Genomic DNA, 24,740 nt, shown 5'->3' with positions numbered 1-24,740 from the left:
TTTCCAATGGAGATATTGAATTGGATTTTAATATCCAAGTGAGTTTGGTGTTGAACAGAGAAGCCAGGTCTGATGATGCAAACTTACCAATCTCAGTCTCTAGATGTTTTATAAAACCATCGAAGATGTGTTTTTAAAGTCATGATACAAGATGAGAGCACTTAGGAAATCAATAGAGACGTCCAAAGAACTGAACACTGATCATGCCAAAATAATGAGGATAATGTAGCAAAGAAAAAAAAAAGAGAGAGAGAGAGAGAGAGAGAAAATTCCCAGTAAGCTAAAAGGAAAACTCTAAAATGTACTGCTTTAAAAAGGAAAAGTATTCAAAAAGGAGACAACGATTAGTTGTGTGGTAAGCCCTATAACTAAGTAATTAGGCAACTGGAGGTCACTGGTACTCCTGACAGTAGAAGTTTAAGTGATTCATAAGAATATAAGACCGATAGGGGCGCCTGGGTGGCTCTTTTGATTGGGCGTCCAACTTCAGCTCAGGTTATGTTCTCACAATCTGTAGTTCGAGCCCAGTATGAGGCTCTGTGCTGAAAGTTCAGAGCCTGGAGCATGCTTCTGATTCTGTGTCTCCCTCTCTCTGGGCCTCCCCCGATAATGCGCTATCTCACTCTCTCTCTCTAGAAATAAACAAACATTCAAAAAAAATTTTTTTTAAATATAAGACTGATTTAAGTGGGCTCAAGACAGAAGGGGAGAAAGTAAATAAAGGGAAAAAAACACATTCTGTGAGTTTTTCTATAAAGAGAGAAGAAAAATGGAGTGGTAGCTGAAGAGGAATGTAGGTTCAAAGAAAGCTGTTTACTATCATCTTTACAACAAGCTTATATGCTGATGGGATGATCCAGCAGAAGTGAAAATAGAAAACAATTATATGAGACTAATTCTTGAGTAGGAGAGAGAATTTGGGATTGGTCCACAATTGCAGAGATAGGCCTTAGGTACTAGCACAGTGTGTTCGTTCATTCAAACAAGAGGATGGTGAAGTGATTAGTTCTAGATACAGATAGATTGGTACATTTAATAAACTTCAGGGTGAGAAAGTTCTCTTCTGATTGCTTCTATTTTCTCAAGTAAATATGACACAAAATCATCATGTTAGAATAAGGAGACATACAAAAATTCATTATCTAGGGCCAGAAAAGGAAAAGGTCATTTAATCTATTTCACTGTTTTCTGACCAGGTTGCCAAAGGACATAAACATACAACCTATACTTAAGATTGCAATTTTTTACTTTGTTATTAAAAAGACAGATTAGTTCTAGGTAGGTACTCAACAGTGATTATATACCAAACTTCTAGGTACTTTACCAGATATATTCTTGGCAATTTGATGGTATGTTGTTCGAAACTTCTAAAGACTATTAAAATATAATTTATCTAACAATTTTACACATGTAACCTGTCATGGAAAACACAGATGGAGGCTCTGTGAGTCCTAGTGTTACCAAGAAATGCTCACATACATTTAAAACTGTAATCCATACGATGCATTTTCTTTTCTCAGGACTAACATGACTCTAAGCAGCTTGACTTGGAAGAATATGCAGACTACCAGTCATCAAAGTCAAGGGCAAGTATGTTCTCTAGAGGGAGGAGTGCAGGAGAGGTACTCTCTAACTATGGTTATTTCTTTGTTGATTGCTATTGATACAGGGGATGCCTTGAAGGCACTCTGAAAAAAAAAATTTCTTATTAGAAATGACAAAATATTATCTTTTTCTCAGCTTTATTTTTTCCCTGAGCATTTCAATAGTTGTATACTTCTACTTCTCCCAAAGTAATAGAGAAGTTATATACATATGTATATCCTTGCCTTACTTTCTAATTGAATAACTCATAATTTCTATGAATTAAAATGTGCTTCATTTGTTTTTAATTTTCATTATATGTCCAACTTAAGACAAAAAAAGGAGTGCATTTGATCTATGATAATTGTAGTGCATGATATGATCTATCACATGTCCCAAATTGAGAATTTAATTAATAGTTCAAAAGCTATTCTACAAAAAATTAAATATAGAAATATAGATAGAAATTTACACCTAGATGTTACCTCACTTGTAAAAATAAAGTTTATCAATTCTCAAATCTAGAGTAGAGCCCATAAATGTGGCCATCTGATTCTTCATAACCATACAAAGAAGTCCTTAGCTAGCTTGCAATTATGATGTTAACTAGTAAAGCAAGTGAAAACATGCTTTTCTTTTTTTCCTACATATGGTATTTTCTTTCACTCTGGATAAATCAAAGGTGTCATGACACATAAGACACCGTGGTTATGTTCTCTAAGATGTCAAGAAAGAGGCAACACTGTGAAAATGATGTCCTCTTAGAAAAAAAAAAATCAAAACAAAACAGAAAAAACACACATAGAATATTCATGAGAAGTTTAATACCTCAACACAGCATACTCATTAATAGGGTTTGGGTGGGGGAAAAAAAGTGTGATATTTAATTTGGGTAATGGAAATTCTATCTGAAATCATTGCCCTGGTCTGTCATGGAATGTGATTTCCAACTAAGAGCCAGAAAAGAAGTAGGCTATGAATAGTCCAGGAAATACAGAAATATGTTGATTGGTCAGGCTAGGTTTTCAAAGGCAGCCTGTGAAACTCTAGCATTTCTCTAGGACGGAGCTTTAGGCAATACCACACGATTGCAGGCAGAGTGGCTTGGTCTACAGTTATATCTGCATAGTCAGCACACTAGGATTATATGTCAGTCTGAAGAGGGCTTGGGCTAGAGGGCACATTTGTGGACATTATGCATATTTTCGCCAATCACTTCAACGTCACTACTACAGAAAAGGTAGCATGAGCCCTGATTAACAGGATAAAACTGGGAAAATACCCCACTTTTTTTTGTTTTCATCTTTTCCAGCCTTTTGGCATTCCTTTTACTAATCCTCAAAATCCCAGTCCCCTATTCTGCTTCCTGGATGTTCACAAAATTGCTTAAAGCATCCAAAAAAAAAAAAAAAAAAAAAAAAAAAAAAAAAAACCAAAAAACTACCAAGCACATACTCTGAATTAGGCACTGACTTACTTCTCTGCCACTTACTATTTACCATAGTATACATAATTTCTTCCATGTATATGTGACTGAGTAAACAACAGCGAATTTGGGTACCTATGCTGGTTATGGTCCACTAGGCTCACTCCTAGCTCAGAGTCTCATATACCATCATGTCATCAAATGCCATTCTCAGTTACCCCAGAATAAAATGACAACTTGTACAGGAACTAGACCTTTGGACTAACTAAAAATAGCAAAACCTATGGATAGTGAATCTTCAGATGTCAAGACATAATCACATATCATTCTGAGGGAAGCCATTCTTATCCAGATGGCATAGTGAAATAGATCTGACCTACTTAGTCTCATAAATTATCAAAGTTACTAAGACTTAATATGTCACCCTCCCTAAGAATACTCACATTTTAATATAGAGTGCTTTAAAAAAAAACAAAGAGAACAAGGCAATTACATTGTAATAACTGAATTCCAAGCATTTCAAGTGGCTGATGAGGCTATGACACTATAAACAAGGTACTCTTCCTTCGCTATACTGCCACTTGCCTATTCTCCACACAAGCCGAACCAGCACCTGCAGAAAATGTTGAATGATCCCTCTACCTTCTAAAGGGAAAATTTAAACTGTACATTAGATAACAGAATTGCAGGTAGACATAGGAGTTATAAGACATTATATTTTGTTTTATTTCTCTTTCTTTTTAAGAATTGCAGCAAAGAAAACAGTGAGTGGTATGAAAACATTCCCTAGCATTGTCTAAGGTTGTGATTCTGTGGATTATATAGGAATTATGATTTGTGTTTCTTACACCTAAGAGTTCCATTGCCTAAATGGTCTCCCCACCGTCCCAATCAGTGAATAGCATAGTATAAACTGTAATAGAATCCTAAAGTTATTTAATGGACTCTCTTGACTCACTACTCTAGTTCACTACATGGCAAAGAGGTACACTCTCTCTCTCATGGTGCCAATTATTACAGTGTCTCTACACTGATGATACAATTATTCAGTGCTCTTTATTCTGGGACTGCTTTAGTGCAATCAGTAGGGTCCTACTGGTACTGTAGAACTGTAAACTGGGTTAAGTGCCTGTCTTCAGCAAATGGTCAGGAGACTGAAAAGTACAGTCCAATGAGCCTGACTTTATCAGGAGTAAACCTGGCAACAGTTCATAAGTTAAACACCCTTGGCTATTACTTTCATTTTTACAGGTTCTGCAGGAGCCCACTTTTAGCCTTAGGTGCCCGCATTTAAGGGTTACTTCTACATTAAAATTTGTCTAAATCATTTAAAAGAAAGTAAATTAAAAAAAAAAAAACCTTTTCATTTTCAGATTTGACAACTCTAGAACTCTAATCTCAAAAAAAAAAGTATACAGTGAGCTTAAATGGATATGTATAGATATTTTAATGATTATGTTTAAAACATTTTTAAAAAAACATTTTAACATTTATTTTTGAAAGACAGAGCACAAGCAGGGGAGGGGCAGAGAGAAAGGGAGACAATCTGAAGCAGGCTCCAGGCTCTGAGCTGTTAGCACAGAGCTGGACACGAAGCTGAAACTCATGAACTGTGAGGTCATGACCTAAGCCAAAGTCGAATGTTTAACCAACTGAGCCACCCAGGTGCCCCTAAAACATTTTTTCAAATGACAAGTCCTTATGTTGAATTAAAAATTTACTAGCTTTTGGGTCACCTGAGTGACTCAGTCAGTTGAGCATGGGACTCTTGATTTCGGCTCAGGTCAATGATCTCATGGTTTGTGAGTCCAAGGCCTGCATTGGGCTTTGTGCTAAAGCACAGAGCCTGCTTAGGATTCATATTCTCTCTCAATCTCTCTCTCTCTCCCTCTCTTTCTCTCTCTCTCTCTCTCAAAGTAAATAAACTTAAAAATTGGTTTTAAAAATTACTAGCTTTTAATGTGTGTCACATTCCAATGTTATGAACATTCCATTATGACATTCATATTCCAGTATGTCTCCCACTACATAGTACTATAACTATTATATAAAATTATTGTTTAATGTACATTGTAAAATTTCTTCCATTTGGAAATTATTCATTTTGATATCAAATGGATAGTTGGACTAGATTACCTTTGAGTTCCTTCCAACCTTGAAATTATTGATTCTACATTTCAGGAATCAGGTCAGTCTTACCACGCATAGAAAAGAATTTGTCTCTGTTGCATGAATTAACAGGAATGAAAAGGACCCTTGCCTAACATTAATTTCTTCCCCCATCTACCAAAAGGTCTAAAATCTCCTACCCCTTATTAGTTATTTATTAAAGGTGCTCTTAAGGCTTGTGAATTTTACTTGGATTCAGACACTACATTACAAAGGTGGGATAATCAATTAATAGTAATTAGGTAAATTAATCTAAGTTAATTGTCATATTGAAAATAAGATCCCACAGGCACATTTTGGGATGAATAGCTGAGGAATGACCATGTTGTTATTCTGTGCTGAAAGCTATAAGCAGCTTCCTAGCCAATTGAATCTGCCTCTCTCTGCCTTCACAGAAAAGGCTATTCTTTCAAGAACTTTTTAGTTTTCCCATCTATCATTTAGCAAGCCTTTTGCAGAACCCTCCCCTTGGATCTAGTTTTAATTTCCCATTGTATCCCTTGGGCTTGATATTTCTTTCTCCCTTTCTCTCTTTCTTTCCTTTGTCTATAAATCTTTTACACACATCCACTGTTCTGGACCAGCCCATTCTAACCTCCCATAGTTTCTCATGCTCCCATATTCTGAGATGTCTGGAACTCTGGCTTGTAGAAAAAATTAGGTTTTAGAGTCCAGTAGGGTAGGATTGTAAAGGAAGAAAAAAGAGGGGCCAATCTAAGGAGCCAGGTAAAGGAAATAAGGAATAGCAAAGCCTTAAAACAAATGTGGTTTAATTCAAAACATTTTCCTAGCACTCATCAGTCATGGCAACACTACAGTATAACATTGCCACAATAATGTAAGGCTGATGCGTTAACTAACATTTTACGTATAACTGAAGCCAAAAGTATCCTCTGGTTCATTTGTTATCAATTTGAGAAAACCAAAGCAAAAGTGATCGCTTTCCTTTAGAATTTGTACAAATACATTGGTTCAAACATCCATGTGACCTTTAGAACTAGTCAATATATGGTATAGACTTGTATCATTTACGATATTACTAGCAACTCATTTTTCTAAAACTATAAACCCCAGGAACATTCTCATAAAAACTGTATCTTTCAAACTCTGTAGGCTAATATTGTCATCAAGCCAACCACCAAGAGGTGAAGGCTTTTATATGTTCCATTATCAATTCTAGATTCATCAAATCTCCTTTATTCAGCATTATATTATCATGTACGATCCCTCTCTGGTTACATTGTTATTGGCAGATACCTTCTCCACACAAAGAAAGGAAGTGCCTCTTTGTATAGGGTTTATTACATTACACCCTCCCTGTAAAGCCACAGCAATATTGTGTGGATCAATAGAAACCGTAAAGAACAAGCCTTCTACTTCTTCAGCCCATCAATATTTTAAGTCAGAACACTCAGTGGTGGGAAAAAAGAATATGCGACCTGATTTAATTTTTCTCAAGGATTGCCCCCCAAAATAAATGTGGCCTCATAAACCAAGTCAATAATTCAAAGAAGTAAACTAAGAAGTAAAAGAGTTTCTGTCTAATTTGGTATACAAATGTCTTGTAAATAATTTAACACACTGTCTCAGGGAAATGGTTGAAAGTATAGCATGAGGTTATGTTGTAGAGGGAGACAGCTGGGGCTGTTTGCAAAGCAAATCCAATGCTTTGCTCAATCTATCTTCAAAAAAGGGAATGCTATTCCATGCTTCATTTTATAATTGCTAATAAAAGGGGGTAAAGGGGCACTCATTAATTCATCAAAACATCATAATTTGAAAACCCATAAAATGAAACCAGATTTGAGAAAACTTAGAAGCTAAATGGAATAGCGTGTACAATATTTCCTTGTATTATTCTTAATTCAGCCCACAAAATATTAGCATTATCCTATTGTTACTAACATATCTCGAGGCTATTTCATTAGCAAATCATCTACACTTACTGAGTGTTTACAATAGACTGAATACTGTGCTGAAACAATAGGCTTCTCCCCACACCCCTCCCCCACCAGGGACAAGGTAATAGGAAGGCAGTTTTGAAACAAGAATTCCAAATACTTAAGAGTGTAGCATTCATGGGGCTCCTGGGTGGCTCGGTTGGTTGAGCGGCTGACTTGAGCTCAGGTCATGATCTTGCAGTCTGTGAGTTGGAGCCCTATGTGGGGATCTGAGACAACAGCTCAGACCTTAAGCCTGCTTTGGATTCTATGTCTCCCTCTCTCTCTGTCCCTCCCCACTCATCCTCTGTCTCTGTCGCTCTCTTTCTCAAAACTAAATAAATATTAAAAACATTTTTTAAAAAAGAGTGGAGTATTCATCTTAGTAATTTTAACCAGAAAGAAAAGTTCATTCCTTCTTTTTTTTTTTTCTTTGCTTTATCCTTTGCTTCCTTCCTTCTTCCCACAAATATTCACTGAGTACCTATGTGTTCCAGGCTAGATCACAATTCAGTAAATAACAAAAAACAAAACTCACAAGTTCCATACTCTCATAACACTTCCATTATTCTGAAGAAATCATGATAAGCAAATGCATAATGGGGTTCATTTCAAATGGTAGTGGTATAAAAAAAATAAAAATGAAAAATCATAGTGGTTGAGGAAGAATACATAAATAAATAAATATGGGAAACAAGATAGTGATGGAGAGGGTACATACTGTTAAGCAGAATGGGCAGCAAAGGCATTCTGAATTTAGCCATTTTAGCTAAGCTTTGAATGGTAAGAATGTGCATATCATAGGGAAAAGCATTGCAGGCAAATAAAACATTAAGTGGAAAGACCTCAAGGCAAGAGCAATGCTGTTGAAGAAGAAGAACAACAACAACAAAAACATTATAGCTGGTGTGTGATGAAAGGAGAGAGTAGCACTAAGTGAGACTGGAAAGGTAAATGTTGCCAGACCATTAGGTTCTTACAAGTCTTGTGAGAAGTTTGGATTATATTAAGATGAGTGAAAGTAATGGAAGATTTTAAGCTGGAGAATGAAGTGATTTGGTTTCTATTTTAGCAGATCACTTTATTATGCTGAGTATGAATTTTGGTGAGAAAGCAGGAGCTCAAAGAAACCAGTTGAGAATCTATTTCCTAGTCTAGGAGAGAGATGGATGATTAACATCAATTCATTTCTTTTCAACAGGTTTTGTCAAAAATTAGAAACTTCCTATTAATGGAAGGAGTTCTGCAATGACCAGTGACAACGGAAATAACTACTCTGGATTTTTAAGTATGGATCAGGGAATTAAAATGAAGGGGAAAAAATCGATTTCTTTCAAGTCCATATTACTCTAGTACATTTCTAACAAAAAGGAACTGAAAAAAGGAAATAAATTATAGAAGGACAAAAACCATAACTTACCGTTTTTGGCTTTGCAAGATCTGTTGTCTGGCTGCATTATGTAGCCCTCCACACAACTGCAAGCATAGGATCCGTATGTATTTATGCAGGTCTGGCTGCATGCACCATAAATAGCACATTCATCTTGATCTACAAGGAAAATGGGCATCATTTGTAAGCAGATTTATTGTTGGGCATTTTGTTTCTCCTGAAAGAAATTTTCTTTTTCAAATTTTGGAAGGAGATTATTATTTTAGAAAGGAAGAGCCAAGTCCAATAAGTCTTTTCAAAACCACACTAACTGAAAGTCAAAATTCAATATTGCTTTAATAGTTACAGTGATGCAAGATCAAACTTAATACCTAATAGTTTATTTTAAAAGATAATTTATTGGCATTTCTCATGGGCAGGATAGAAGTCCCTATATCCTTTTCAAAGACAAAAATGCATTCCAAAGAATATTTACTGAATAGATCTAGTGTTCATGACAGACTTTTTTACTATTGTAACAAAGAAATTAGTCTAGTAACATGGTTTTAAATGAACAGATTAAGAGTTCTGAGCCAAACTATGCAAACCACCCTCACTAAATGAAAAAGAGGAAACTATTAAACAGTGTTTAAAAGAAAAAAATCATCTTAAATTTTATTTTAATATCTAGGGTCCTCTTTCTATTCTTTACATTCTTCCTCTCCCTATACGCCTTCTTCCTGCATCTTGTTCAAATCTCTATAAACAGCAAGTACTTAATGATTCTTAACCAACCAGGAAAATAAAATAAAAAAATTGCGTCAGCTAATAACTCTGACAAATGTACATTCAGCCTGTCCTGTGTACATGTATGATACTAATCCCTGAAGAAACAAAAAAAAATTTTTTTTGATGCAACATGGTTCCTACCTCTAAGTGAAACAAGTCTAATGAAATATAATTTCGATTCTATGCATTTCCTTATAATAGAGGCACAGTCTGGTTATGATAGAAACACAGGGATGTGAACTGGCTTGGAATTAGAGGTAGGATATTAAGTGAAGGCTGCATACTGAGTTTAAAGGATGATGTGGACTTTCTCAGATTAAGTAAGATGGGATAAGATGGAAAGTGGCACTCCAGTTAAAACAGCATATGGGGATTTCAAAGGAGCATAAGGGGTCAAGTGGAATAAGGGCAGATAAGGAGAAGTGGTAAGAAATGGCACTGAGTAAGTAGTTTTGGGGTCAGATAATGAAGTTATTTCTATGCTAAAGGGTTGTACATTACACACAGGAATTGGGAAAGCATTATTAGAGCTATCTAATCAACTTTATATTTTAAAACTAAATAAACATATATAAAACTGGATTGGTGAATGTAGGGAAGAGATCCTGAAAAATTAGCTATGTGCTAATTTCACACAAGAAATTGTATTTCGATGCCATTATATTTCGAACAAACTGGTGGGGGGATGGAGGAAAGGGAATGGACTGAAATGTTTAAGAAACACAACAGACTACATGTGAAGACTGGATAGATGGAAATGAGTGGTGGTACACTAAAATCAGTGGTATGATAAAAATATGTATTTATTCCTGATCCTCAGTGTCTGGCACAGAGTTCCTAAAATCTTTATAATTTTCTGAGCAATAGCAGTGTCTTTTGTTATTTAGGAGTCCCTTCAGAATATACCTTAGTCTATGCCAATGAGGTGACTCAGGGTGGGACCACCAGATAATGCCAGGATGGCATCACCAGAAAGATCAAACACATGATTAAAGGGTGGGAACTCTCAGCCAACCCTCGGAACACCGAACTAAGAAAAGAGTTTACTAAGGAAAAGCAAAAATATTCCTGAGTAGCTAAAGGGCCATTTAAATTGGGAAACTGCATTTGCATGTCATTAATTTGCACTTTTCTGAGATTTCTTTGGCTTCATATAACAGCTTGCATTCATGGACAGTTTGTTTGAAGTAAGTTGCTTTGGGGATAAAAAAAAAAATAGTATTTGAAGCTAAGTTTCCACTGATAATAAAAGAAATTAAACATTCTGTTTGGTAAAATCCAGCCCCTAGTGGCAGAAATGATTCTTATCAATTTTCAGATTTTTCAACCTTAATTTTATTGGTTCCGATTTTAGTTTTTCTGACATGATTGTGCTATCCAGGATAGCAATATGATTAATCATTTTTTTGTTGTTGTTCTTCTTAACCAGAATGCACTGCTATAACATTCATGTAACTTCACAAAATTGGCTGCAAAGGAATAGGCATGTCATTACTTATAATGCTGCTTTCTTTCTCCCTTTAAGGACAGAAATTACCCTGGAAAAAGGCTTCAGGAAGGCATAAATGATGCTCAGATATGGCCATCCAGGAGTGCAGAGAAAGTAAAAAGAGTTCCGCTTTCATTGGTGACCTTCCATACTGATTGATGCGTAAGTCCTCACTAACATTCAAAAGAAGATATTGATTATGGTTTTTTTTATGGATTGAATTAGGAGATTGGGGAGAAACAGATCCATGCAAAAGCAGCTGAAAATCCTGACTACTACAGGACTCAGATGTAGCAAAAGAGTAAGGATGCTGTATAGGTATATTAGCCTACCCTGTGTGAATGGAAAGAGCTGTTTTGAACTGGAAATTGCATGCATGTATGCATTCACGCAAAAGTACTATTCATATATGGCTGACATTAATGATTATACAGTGTCTAATGTTGCCAGATCTTCTGTTTTTTTTTTTTTTCATAAAGTCTGAGATTTTGTGTGTAATCTTCTGATTTTTTAATTTTGGTTTAAAAATGGTGAGTCAAATAAACATGGACTATTTGGTCTACCTATAGTCAGATTAAATAGCCTCTGTGTGTGACAAATATTTAATAATAAATGTTTCTGTAATATTTGTATTATACAGAAAATAAACAAACAACAAATGAAAAATTCAAGCCCAGATGTACATTAAAAAGCAATGAGCCTTTTCAAGGCAAGAATAAGTAGGCTCTGTAGACCCGAGTTTTAGTCCCAAGTCTATTACTAAGATGTGTAGGACTTAAATAAGTCACTTAATTTCTCAGGGTCTCACTTTTCTCACTTCTGTCATTAGAAATTTGAACAATATTCTCTCTGAGGACTATTTCAACTTTAAGATTCTGTTACTAGGGGCAAGTGATAATTTGAAAGCAAAGGTTTAATGTAATCGGCAAAGCACCACTTTCTTTACAAAATAGTTTGTTTATTAGTGGCTCTGGCAATGCAGATATTGTTTGATCATATATATAGATTCTACATTTTATATTTTCTATATATAGATTCTAAATACTATATAAAATAATGTATTACTTATATTGTGAATATATCAGATTTATATGTATATATTAACCTATAAATAATGGAAATGAATAGAATCGAGAAGTAACCTAGAATTGTTTGGTATGGCAGAGGGGAGTCATTTCAGAGAGTAATCATGTGCTATAGAACATTCACAAAAGCAAGAATTAAGACATTAAAAACACACATAAATATTTTTATGTTCATCATTATTGCTATTGGTAAAATGCCAAATGCCAGAATCACTAATCCAAAAAAGTAAAAATTGTAAAGAATGTTACATGACATCATTAACCTACCTCAGTTAGTAACAAATGTCTACTTCCCTGCAGCTATATAACTAGCGGAAAACATTTAGGAAGTTAAAACCATTTGTGACTCAGTCAGTTAAGTGTCCGACTTCAGCTCAGGTCATGATCTCACAGTTTGTGAGTTCAAGTCCCACATTGGGCTCTATGCTGACAGCTCGGAGCCTTAAGCCTGATTCACATTCCGTGTCTCTCTCTCTGTTCCTCCTGCACTTGCACTCTGTCTTGCTTTCAAAAATAAAGATTAAAAAAAAAATTAAAAAAAAAAAACATTAAATCCAATGTTTGCACGGTTAACCCAAAACCACTTCCTATTGTTGACATTTCCCATGTTTGACATTATTGCAATATGAATTGAAAATTGATTGGTAAAAAATGCATATTTGTTATGTTTGTGTATATGGTTTATGGGGCAGTATCATATTTTAAATCAAAGGAAACAAAAATAACATAAACAGTGTGTGAAGTATATGGTAAGTGCTCTAAGATACTTTATTAAATTTCTATTAACTAAGCCTTTGTAAAAAAAAAAAAAGAAAGAAAAAAGAAAAAGAAACAGTAATAAAGTCATGTATCATACTTACCTCTACAGCTTCTCCCGTCTTCTTTCACTTCAAACCCATCCTCACAGTAACATCTTGTACTATTTCTGACCACTGCACATTTATACTGACAATTCAACTGCTGGCAATTGGGTAATAGTTCTGTGAAAGAAAATCAAAGACACTATGTCAATACAACTGTGCACACATGTGTACTGTTTTAAATTTAAATATTGTTAATATTTACTCTGTGCATGACCAAGATAATATAGTTCTCATTGGTCTCCTTAAAAATTTCTGTGGTTGGTTGAGAAAACAAACAATACCTATTCCCTCTAAAATATGTTGGCTTGTATTTGTCTGAAGTATTGTTAACAAAATTTTAGATTTGTTTGGTCGTTTACTTTTTAGCTTATTATGGATGTTCAAAGTCACAAACCTTTTCAAATTCTGATAAATTAAATTATTTCAAGAGGAAAAATGTCAACCCAGTGGTTGATTTCAACATTTATGCGTTTCTTATCTGACACACTAATTGATTTTCTATCTTTTAAGGGCTTGTTTTGATTTACAATCCATGTGTAACCTTCATAGCAATCAATGTGAATATATTCCATTTCAATAATTTATCTTTCATTGGTGGCAAAATATAAGACAAATACTGGACATAATATATTTCATTATATCTGAACTCTTTCAGAGCAAATACATCATTGAAGCGAAAGTTAGCAAAACCTCAGAGTAAATTAGAATTCAATATGATAAATGTATGAAACAGAGATGAAGTGACAGAAGCATATTCATTGCAAAAATACTTTCTAACAGGAATAAGATTTGCTAAACTAGAAAAATATATGGATAAAATGTGTAACTGATTTTGCTGTCTGAAAATATAAGTATTAATGAATTGCAACAATCTCTTTTTTCCCCTAGGGAGAAAAATAAGTGTTTTGAAGATTAAAGTTAAAGGATTCAAAATATGTTGATATTTGCTGCAAGGTTAGCTGGTGCTTCAGAAAAAAAAATATATATATATAAATTACAGTTAAAAATATATGAATGCTCCAATGTAGAAAAGAACAGCTAGAACATTCAAAATTGAAATTTTGCAATTTACTACCTATATAATTATTTTCTTAGCCCAAATATTTTTCAGCTCTTTCATGTGATTATTTCATGCATCTTCCCTTCTTAGAATCCCAAATTTTCTTCCTACTGGTCAGTCACATATTATGGTCTTGCTTCTTAATTTTCACAGATGACTAAAGCAATCAAAGAGATTTTCTACAAGTTTATGCTTCACATTTATCCACATTTACCCAAATCCACATTTACCCTTAATCAAAGCCCAACTCCCTCCAATCCTTGTGCACAAATCCTGTCCCCTCTCACCTATTCGAGGATATGACTTCACCTATTCTCTGCTTCCTCTCATAATCATTTGTTAACAGTTTATATTAGATCACCCCGGAGCCCATCTCTTTCTGACAATTAAAATATTTTTGGAACACAGTCATGCCCATTTGTTTACATATTGTCTATGGCTGCTATTACACTACAAAGGAATAGGTGACTATTTCCTAAGAGACCTAAGACCCACAAAGCCTAAACGATTTACTAGAGGGACTTACAGTTTTCAGATCCCCGACTAGCTCGTTCTCAGCATCAAACATGCTGTTATTTTTCCTCAACTTAAAAACAAAAAACCTTGACCTCACTTCCCCTACTAGTCAACTTTGCCTAATTTCCCTGTTCCTCTTTATAACAATAATTAAAAAAATAATCCATACTCACTGCCTCTCTCTTCTCCTGTTTCTATATTAAACCCACTCCATCGAGGTCTCACCTCCACTACTCCATAGAAACTGGTTAGATAAATGTCTCTGATAACCTTGATGTTGAGAAGTACAATGGCCGTTTTCAGTCCTCATCTTACTTGACATCTCAGCAGCATTTGGCAGTTAACTACTAACTGATACACATTCATCACGTTGCTTCCATAGCTTCACAGTCTTGATGTTACTCCTATTTCACACCCCCCTTTGAAGGCTTCTTTCCATTCTAGTGAACCACTTAGGCTGAAGTGCCCAGGGCAGAAACCTTGATCTTTGTCTCTTACTGATCCAATTGCTACTAGTGAACTCATCAAGTACCATGGCTTCCCCTCTCCCTGCAACAGAACCACAGTACCATAACTTGAAAGCTACTTGTGCTCTCTTCAACTTCTAATTTTCACTGCTTCGATCACAATCAATAATTTATTAGATTTCGTTCTCCTTGAAATAGCTGGAACAATTTCTATTTCCTTGATACATATTCAACCAATATATAGATGAACTATCTGATTTCTAGGCTTGGATTTTGGGTCATTGTTAATTATATGCTAATAAAATGTTAATATTCATGTGCTGTACAAAGACCAGTAATTGCATGTGTAAAAATACATTAATAAAAATATAGAACAAATGGTTCTTTGGAAATTATGGCATTTTTGCTTTGCATATGGTAGTTATTTACATTATCTTTTCCTTTACTAGTATCTATAACTACAATTTATAAACCTAACATATACCAAGTTCCTTAAATATGCAATCTCTTTGAAATCCTGTAACAGTTAAACTTGTAGATATTAACCGAAGATTGTGCAGCAAATATGAGAGCTACCATGTAATGTCACCCTGCATACAGAGCCTAAGTTTTCAGTATTGCCTCTAATTCCCAATGTATAATACAGAGATGGTTGGAAACGTGGTATACATATATTTTTATTTGTTTTTCATTCTAGGCTTAGTACTGTGCTATTGATAAAGTGTTTGAAAATTTTTATGGGATGAATGAATCAATAAAATAGCTTAATTCTAGGATGAGGATTAACACTCTCAGGTGTCATTTCTAGTCCATTAAATTAAACTAGGTCCTAAAGATAGTTCATTTACATCTTCAAATTAGGTAATAGACTTGTCAAATCTTGTTTGATTATGGTGGAATCAGTCCAAAATTGCCCTGAATATATATGCTACTTTAGATAACATTGATTGAGCACCTAGTCAATGCTAAGCACTCTGCCAGGGTTCCACACATACAAAATTGCTTTTGACAAATTAAGGAATTACAACATGAGTGTTGAAGTGGGTAGGGTTAGGTGGGAAGGATGACAATGTAAGCAACAGTATAACTTAAAGCAGAAAAATACATATGCTAAATAAGAATACAAGTGACGTGAGCTGGAAACAGAAGGAATCCTCCAGACACTGGAAATGAGCACAGACAATATGGAAACTAGTTGTGAAAAAAGTTTAATTTAAGCTGAAATTTAAAAGATAAGAAGAGTTCAGTAGACAAAATTTATGAAAGTGCATTCAAGATAAAGCAGACAACATGATAAAATAAATTAAAAGACACGAAAGCCTACAAGAAATAAGTACAATGATAAATAACTGTGTGTGGCTAAATGGTAGTGTTTGATGTGGTAGGAAATGGGGCTGGAATTATTGTTTTGGGCTCGATCAGAGTGGATTAATTTTTAGCTTAAGTCGACTTTTCTGTTTTGATAATGAGGGTCACAGTGAGTTATTGAGGACAGAAGTGTTTGATGGTACCTAATACCAGGGAGAAAGATGAGTGAAAGACCAAGAAAGAAGAAAAGCTATCTATAAGACTAAACATAGCAAAGACAGAAATTAGGACTATGAAGATTTAGATGAATGGATGGCCAAATACTTGGTGAAAGCACAATGACAGGAAGTTAACGGTACCAATAAAATGAATTAAGAATAACAAAAAGGCTAGAAGTTTGGGGGAAAATACTAAATTTGCCTTTGACTACTTAGTTTCAAATGTTGATAAGATAATGGCCAAGAGAAAGTTGAGAATTTGAGTCTAACTAAGAAAGGAAGTCTGGACTGGAGATAGCTTTGGAAGTTACAAAGGAAAAGTAGGTAATTAAAGCCCAAAACAGAATAGAATCATCCTCTATAAAGAATATTTATACTACAAATAAACGTAGAAAACTTTTTTTTAAGTTTATTTATTTATTTTTAGAAAGAGAGAGTGTGTGAGAGAGAGAGGGAGAGAGAGAGAGCACATACACAGGGGAGGGGCAGAAAGGGAGAGAGAGAGAGAATCACAAGCAGGCTTCCTGTTGTCAGCACAGAGCCTGACCTGCAGTCGATCCCACGAAACATGACATCATGACCTAAGCCAAATCCAAGAGTCTGAGGTTCAGCTGACTGAACTACCCAGGAGCCCCAACCCACAGAACTTTTATATGTGAAAGGCAAGCAGAAGAAGAGTTCTCAACAAAGAAAATTGAGAAAAAAATATCAAATATATAGATGGAGAAGTTGAAGACACAAAATCTAAGGAGAAAGAACACTTCATGGAAGTAAGTAGAGGAATAAAGGTTAAAACCTTTGACAAATATTATTGGAAGAAGCCTAAAAAATGCATTGGTTTTTTTAATAGGATCAATTAAGACCTTTAAAAAAGGTTTCAGTGGAACAGAGAGGATAGAGGAAGTGTAGTAAGGGGTTGGGACAGAAAGAGGAAATAGGAAAGGTTTCTTACAGAAAAGAATTAACTATATTATGAGTAAACAGAATAAAGGTATAGATTTGACCTAATTTATTTAGTCTCTACTTTAAGGCGAGTATGTTAACTCAGTACTTTAAGTGCTTTATTTTTTCCACTTAATTTCACTACCCAATTCCTTGTTTTCCCTTTCAATTATAACTACAAAATCCACAGACCATTGGTTTCATATTTCTGCTCTCACCAATCTTGAAATATCTGGAGTATACCTGCTGAAAATAGTTACCAATTTGGGGGTAGTGATGTGGAAAACTGAGGAAAATGAGAGAAAATGGAGGAAATGGATATGAAAAACTGGACCTCACACATGGTTTTCTATGTTGGGCGGGGGGGGGGGGGGTGTCTAGTGGTTGAAAACAGCCAAAGAGATGAGAGGGAAATTCAGCTTTTGATTAATCAAATTTATCCTCTATTAGAATTTGTGTATGTGTGGAGAGATTGAAAGTATGATATCAAGCAAAATGGTAAAACGGATTATTCTAATAGATCATGAAGAATTATGAAGAACTAACAACATGAAAAACTAAATTTTAAAATTTGGCTTAACTCTGGAAAAGCAATACCAATTACTATAACATTATCTATTTGAGCTGCTTACCATTTATGCTTAATTACATGCAACACTATAATGCTTACAAAGATAATTAAAAGTACATCAGACTAATTTTGTTAGAAAGCTTATTTGGGTAGAACAGAAATTTTGTACTGGAATTATCAGTCTTCACAGAGTGCTTTACATTCTGAAACACGGTCATATGTTCATGTAACATTCTCATTGGTTTGGATCTTAGACTGAAGTAGGAAGACCACTACCATCTAAAGAGATGAAATAAACAAGTCAGAATACAGATATGTAATATGGTTTTTGATCTGTATTTCTCAGCATTATCATAAAAATGTCTTTTTTAATGGAAATAGAGAAGCTATTATTTCAAGAATCAAATATAATTCGACTGATGAAGACTCTCCCAACAAAGACCCACTACATTCTGTGATATTTAAGGAATCTTTTTATGTTTTTTTCCAAGTTGTATACGAGATTACCAAAATGTGACTACATCCTCTCTATCAAATGCAAGTGAACAGCTAAGAAGAAATGGGTAACTTTGAGGCACTAAGCTTTTCAAGCCATCCTTTAACTTAGAAACAGATTTCTGGATTTGTGTTACTAATAAATAGTAACAGGATTCTAGAAGGATAGAAATTCATTTCATACTATATCTTGTATCTCTTTTACCACTTTGTTTCATTTTTCTGAGTGGTACAAGACATCATTAAGGTCTTAAGCACTGGAGCCAGGGTACTTAGGTTCCAACCCCAGATTTGCTAATTTTAGGCTATAAGCATGGCAAAAAAAAAAATAGCTAATATTCACCAATGTTATTTTCTCTTCCTGAGAAAATGAAAAGATTACTTTTTTCCGAGTTGACATGCATTAGGTTGGAGCCATAAATCTGGCTCTGGATAATATAGTATATGCAATATTAGTGTGTGCCACTTCCTGACCTGGGCTCTGAAGCATTCTGATGATGAACTTTCTCTTTACTTGTCAGCCTTCTGGATGCAGAGAGGTCAACAGAAGATTCCAAGGACCTTGGGATGGCACTGGTCTAAACTGGAGGGAGCCTGAAAGAGCAAGCATCCATATCCCCTGATGACCCAACTGGATGGTGATGTGAGTGAAAGTGTCTGTCTGTTGCATTCAATCCCTGAGGTACCAGGGTTTTTAAAGAATACTATGGTGATGGGCACATGATTTAAGCTCTCTATGCTTATTTTTCCTTATGTCTAAAATGGGGATAATATGGGGCACCTGGGTGGCTCAGTTGGTAAGGCATCCGACTTTGGTTCAGGTCATCATCAGACAATTCATGGGTTCAAACCCTGCGTTTGGCTCTGCACTGACAGCTCAGAACCTGGATCCTGCTCTAGTTTCTGTATCCCCCTCTATTTCTGCCCCTGCCCGGCTTGTGGGCATTCTCATTCTCTCTCTCTCTCTCTCTCTCTCTCTCTCTCTCTCTCTCTCTCTCTCTCTCTCTCTCTCTCCTCTCCCTCTCCCTCTCCCTCTCCCTCTCCCTCCCTCTCCCTCTCTCTCAAAAATAAATAAATAAAATTAAAAATAAAATAAAATAAAATGCGGATAATAATAGAAACTACCTCATAGCGATGTTGGGAGACTTAAATGAGGTATATCATGCAAATTTCTTAAAATATTTCCTAGCACATATAATTCTTTGTATCTATTATTACTTTTTACAATCATGTTACAATTTTGGTTTAATCATCTGTTCAGTACAAGAAAATATCTACTGTCAGTATTCTTGAAATAATTTACATAATCTCCAAGCAATTGGGAGATACGTTTCTTTTCTCTTTCGCTCCTTACTTTTGGGTGTTCCAGTTTTATTCCCAAATAACTTGGTGCATCTTTTGACACTTTTTGGAAGAGATCTTATGTTTTGATAAATTCTCCGGAAATCTTTACCTGAATGAAAAATCCCCAACAGGGAAATACTAAACCATAGGAAATGAAGATTCTTCTGAACTGGCTAACTAGTTTCTATAAAATATGACTATTACTCTCTGAAGCAATGTACATCCACATTTAATTTGCTATATAAGCACAGACCAATTGATAAATCGGCTAAGAAATTTTTACCTAATACTAATGTAGTCTGCCGAAGCTTAGGGATTGTTAACAGCATTGGGATTTAAAACACATTTCCACAAATGTATACAGGTTTATGATTTAGGAAACATACACAGATACATTTTGCTAACCTGCCACAGAGTAAAAACAGGACAGTAGAGAAGGTTGATTTGAAGTTGATGACCAGATTCCAACCATTACAAGTTATTACTGTTAGGAGGTATCTCCCCTCATTAGTTTATATAAATATTTCTAAGCCAGAGAACCACTGTCTTATATGTGTAGCCATGACTTATCCAAGCTGCAGTCAATAGCATTATGCTGGCTGCCTTTATGACCTATAATTGAACAATTCACATTGATCACAATTCACATCGATGTATTGGACTTAGTGGTACAGTGAGAACACAACTGCACTGTTTTATTCATGGGCTCCTAGGTTATATGTTTCTCCCGGAGAGGAAATTAGAACTTTTATCAACTCTTTGGAAATACCAAAAAATATAGGCACTTTCTCAAAACTTAGGCTAAGACAATATTTTATATAATGGGATAGTGTTTAATTCTCAATTTTAGTAATCAAATCACTCTTTGAATTTGGCTTATAAAAATGCCTTTTAAGCAACAACTATAATCACAGTAATTAGGAAAAAATATCATTTTCTTATGTAGCACATTAAAAAAGTATTTCACTCTGTTTTTATACTTGGAGATTGAAAAAGCTGATGCAGCTACTTACCATGCCAGCCAGTCCCTCTTGTCAGCAGGACATAAGCTTGACATATTTAGAATGGCGATAATTTGTGTCATATCATTCATTCTCTCACCCCTGTTTCCTTGGCCTAGTAAAATGCAGTGTGAGCTGGCTTGCTGAGATTAGGCTGCTGCTTATGACTACTAATGTGATTTCTTCAGAATTCTTTGCTTAGTACTAAACTACAGCGCTAGCTTCAAATTTTCAGTGTGTTCTCATATATAAAGATACAACATTAAGACAATTTTTAGTTATTGTTTTTGGCTCCATTTTTGTTATTATGGTATAAATTTACATACGGTAAAGTTCATTCCTTTTATGTACAGTTCTGTGAGTTTTAAAAAAATGCATATAGTTGTATGACCAATACCTCCATCAAGATAGAGAACAGGATCATTATCCCCAAATATTCTCCTCTGCCCTTCTATAGTCAACTCATTTCCCCACTGCCAGATTTAGCAATCACTGGTCTGTTTTCTGTCTCAATGGTTCTGCCTTTTCCAGAATATTATGGAAATGGAGTAATCCAGCCTATAGCACCTTTAGTTAGCATAATGTATTTCAGACTCATCCATGTTACCTTATCAGTAGTTCTCTCCTTTTTATTGCTGAATAGTATTCCATTGTTTGAATGTATCTCAGTTTATCTACCTATTTCACAAATGACATTTAAGTTACTTCTGGTGTTGAATAAATTTGCTATAAATATTCACACACAAATTAAATACAGGTTATCATTTCATTTAAGTAAATCTGAGATTGACGGTTTATACGGTAAAATGGTGTTTGGCTTTATAGGAAACCATCAAATTGTTTTCCTAAGTAGCTGTACCAATTTGCATTCCCACTACCAATATATGAATCATCTAGCTGCTTGGACTTCTGACCAATACTTCTTATCATCAGCTTTTAATTTTAACTTTTTAGTCACTCTAATTGTTATGTAATGTTAACCTTATGGTTTTAATTTGCATTTCCTAATGGCTAATGATATTGAACATCTTTTCATGTGTTTATGTGTCAAACAATGATATTTTTGGTGATATGTCTGTTTAATCCTTTGCCCACTTTTTTATTAGGTTGTTTTCTTATTGAGTTTTGAGAAGAAATTATGTGCGTGTGTGTGTGTGTGTACACACATGTCCCCATCCTATTTAAATGACAAAGCTGTCATTTCATAGTTTTCATTTTGCATATTAATATTGCATAAGGATTTACTCCTCTTTTGACAAGAAGCAAAATTCTTTATCATTTAGATGCACTATTATGAGGTGGAAGCTGTAGGCTAATCATGTAGTTTGATGAAGTATTCTGTGAACTGAGTCTGGGGTTTATAACAGATGGCATACTTTTTTTTTCTTATAACTTTTGTGAGTATGCATGCACACTCAAAACATGCAGAACCGCCATTATTTTTGGCAGTTGTATATTATTCCATTAATAAATAATTAGTAATTTAACGAGACAATTACCTGCTGAAACACATCTAGTTTGTATGGTAAACATAGCTATCTGTTTAAAACATGTTTTTACTCTCTTTCTATACTCTGAGATGTTTCTACGAAGTGGTTACCCTGCCAGAGTAACTTTTGCTCTCCTTTCATGTGGTTAGGGCCTTATAACTAGTTCTCACTGGACCATGTGTGGACATGGTCTGTATTACTTGTATATCAGGAAGATTAAGAGGGCATGTCTTCTCCCCACAAACATTCTTTTACTCTCTTATTTACTTTCTGGAAAGTAGTGTTTACTGTTCTGCTTTTCATGCTGTTTTCTAACATATTTCTCCATCTATGCTAGGAATACAACTTTGAGATATGCTGCCTCATATGCTTTGAAATGTAGAAACAAAAGCTAAACCAAAGTAACAACAACAACAGCAACAACCTGAGAGCATACTGCGCCAGTGCTAAGAGATTTTTCTGTTTTATGTTATGTCTGCAAACCAAGGGTTTACATAAAAAAGGAGGTGCAACTATCCCAATTCATTGGCTAACACTGGATAAAGAACTGCTTATTTTGGATCTCCAAATAAAACCATTTCTAACAATTTACCAATAGTAGGTACCGATTTCTGAAGAAACTCTTCATTGTAAATGGAATTCAGTATTCTGAAATTCAATATGCAAAACTTTTAAACTTTTTTTTTTTGCATAGAAAACTAAACTCTAGTTATCAAGGCACAATCAAATAAGAAGAGATTAATTTGTTTTATTTTATGAAAAGACAGACTTGGTTTCAATATCCATTGACAAAATTTGCTAAATAATTAACCTACAATCTGCAGGGTTTGTACACAAAAGGAAAAGTTTACCTCAGTTTATCAATAAGAGGATACGAGAAGATAAAGCAACATATGCTTCTGTGGGGTTTTCTTCTCAGAACAAATTATAGGAGGATAATGACATTACTAACTTCATAGGGATGGTGTGAAGTTTAAACACAGTGATTCAATAGAAGCACTTAGTGTCGGACACATTGTAAATACCCATCGCAGGTTGGCAGTTATATTAATTGCCATTATAATCATCAACAACAGCTCCATCGATAAAATCCAGGAATTTTCACTTCCATCTTTTATTTCTGTAGAAGAATAGACTGAAGACACACAGTATCTTGAAATGTGTTTTAGTCTTAAAGGTGGGAAGCCTAGATCTATTTGTGATATCATTTACCAGATGTTTAACTATTACCTAGATTCTTAACTTTTCTGAGTGCTAGCTTCCAAGCTAGTAAATGCCTGATAAGATTTTAGGAATATTCAAAGGGACAGTAAAGGTAAAAATGGACTATCATATAAATGGTGAGATTTGGACCAGTATAGAGATAAGGGAGAGAAACCTGAGAGTGGCAGGTGCATTAGATTGGGGAAGTCAAACTATTTTGTGGTTTAGACATCTTGTTTTAGTGTTTTGCATTTGATTTTATAGTAAGGATGGTATGCTAGATTTGTTAACAACAAGCTAACTACCGTCATGTCTTTCCTGGTTCAATATATTTAATGATAACCACAGAAAACTATCCTCGAGGAAACAAATTAAGCAAATTTACCACAAAGGCCAGAGAAAAATACATTTGCCAAGAAGCAATTGCAGATATCTGGTAATGGGTTTTTTTATTCTAGAGGTAGAAGAGTAAAACAAGTAGATATACAGTGAAAGGACAATATACATATAAATTACATAAGTGTATTACACACCTATATAAGGCAAATATAATAAGATGGAGGTGTTAGTAGCAAATGAGTTAGAAGAGTGAGGCAGCAGGAATAGGGAAACACCCTTTGTACAGGAAATTCATAACTTCTAGCAATTTCTGCACGCTTAGAAGGTAAAAAGCACCTGTGACTAAATATTTTTGGAAAGTAAAGATAGAAGTCATCTTTGAATGGCAAACATTGTTATCTTAAATGTTTATACTAATCTAAGACCATAGGAGGTACCAATAGCTTTGGGAATGTTCAACACAAGTGCAGCACTATGAGAAGGAACAAAGGAAAATGCAACACAATGCGTGACACATATCAGGTCAAAAAGTTCTCTCTATGCTAAACACCTCAATTAAGCACATCTATTCACCTTTGCACTTTGCAAAATCCTTAATGAAATTAAAGTGATAAGAAAGGGAAAAGCCCACAAGAAGAAAGAGAATAAGAAAGAAGACTAAAACAAATGATGTCAACAAAACTTTAGAAGCAAAGAAGCAATAAATGAGTGTTCACAGATTTAGCCCTTTTCTAGTACTAAGGAAGTAAAATCTTCTAAGCAAAGACTGAGGAGATGAGAGGGATGATGATCAAGGCTGCTGCATTCTAAAGAGACTGTGTACTGCACAGCTCCAAGGGGGCATTACTAAAACAACCTTTGATTTATATTGAACTCAAGTTGTGCGGCATAGAAGCCCTCAGAAGACAGCCAAAACACAAGTGTACATAACACCAAAATCCTGGAAAGGCTCAAAACCTGAACACTTCATAGCCCAAAAAGGAGTGGGAATAGGAATAAGGTGGGGTGCGGATGTAAAGAGAATTGATTGAAAGGAAAAGCTAAATCTTCTCTATCTTCTCTTCTAATACTT

At 34.8% G+C, this 24,740-nt stretch overlaps 1 protein-coding gene across 3 annotated transcripts in view; it reads right to left on the bottom strand.

Annotated features, from left to right (window-relative positions):
- Positions 1-24,740, bottom strand: part of LRP1B (LDL receptor related protein 1B) — a 1,899,539-nt gene that overhangs the window by 996,237 nt on the left and 878,562 nt on the right. For all 3 annotated transcript variants that reach the window (XM_078451331.2, XM_078451332.2, XM_078451333.2), the window contains exons 4-5: positions 12,712-12,831; positions 8,540-8,668 (exon numbers count right to left, since the gene is read on the bottom strand). In XM_078451331.2, coding sequence (XP_078307457.2) covers positions 8,540-8,668; positions 12,712-12,831 — 249 coding nt within the window. The remainder of the gene's footprint in view (positions 1-8,539; positions 8,669-12,711; positions 12,832-24,740) is intronic.

Source organism: Panthera onca, chromosome C1 (assembly GCF_046562875.1).
Source record: "Panthera onca isolate mPanOnc1 chromosome C1, mPanOnc1 haplotype 2, whole genome shotgun sequence".
NCBI lineage: Eukaryota > Metazoa > Chordata > Mammalia > Carnivora > Felidae > Panthera > Panthera onca.
This window is presented reverse-complemented; position numbering and strand designations above follow the sequence as displayed.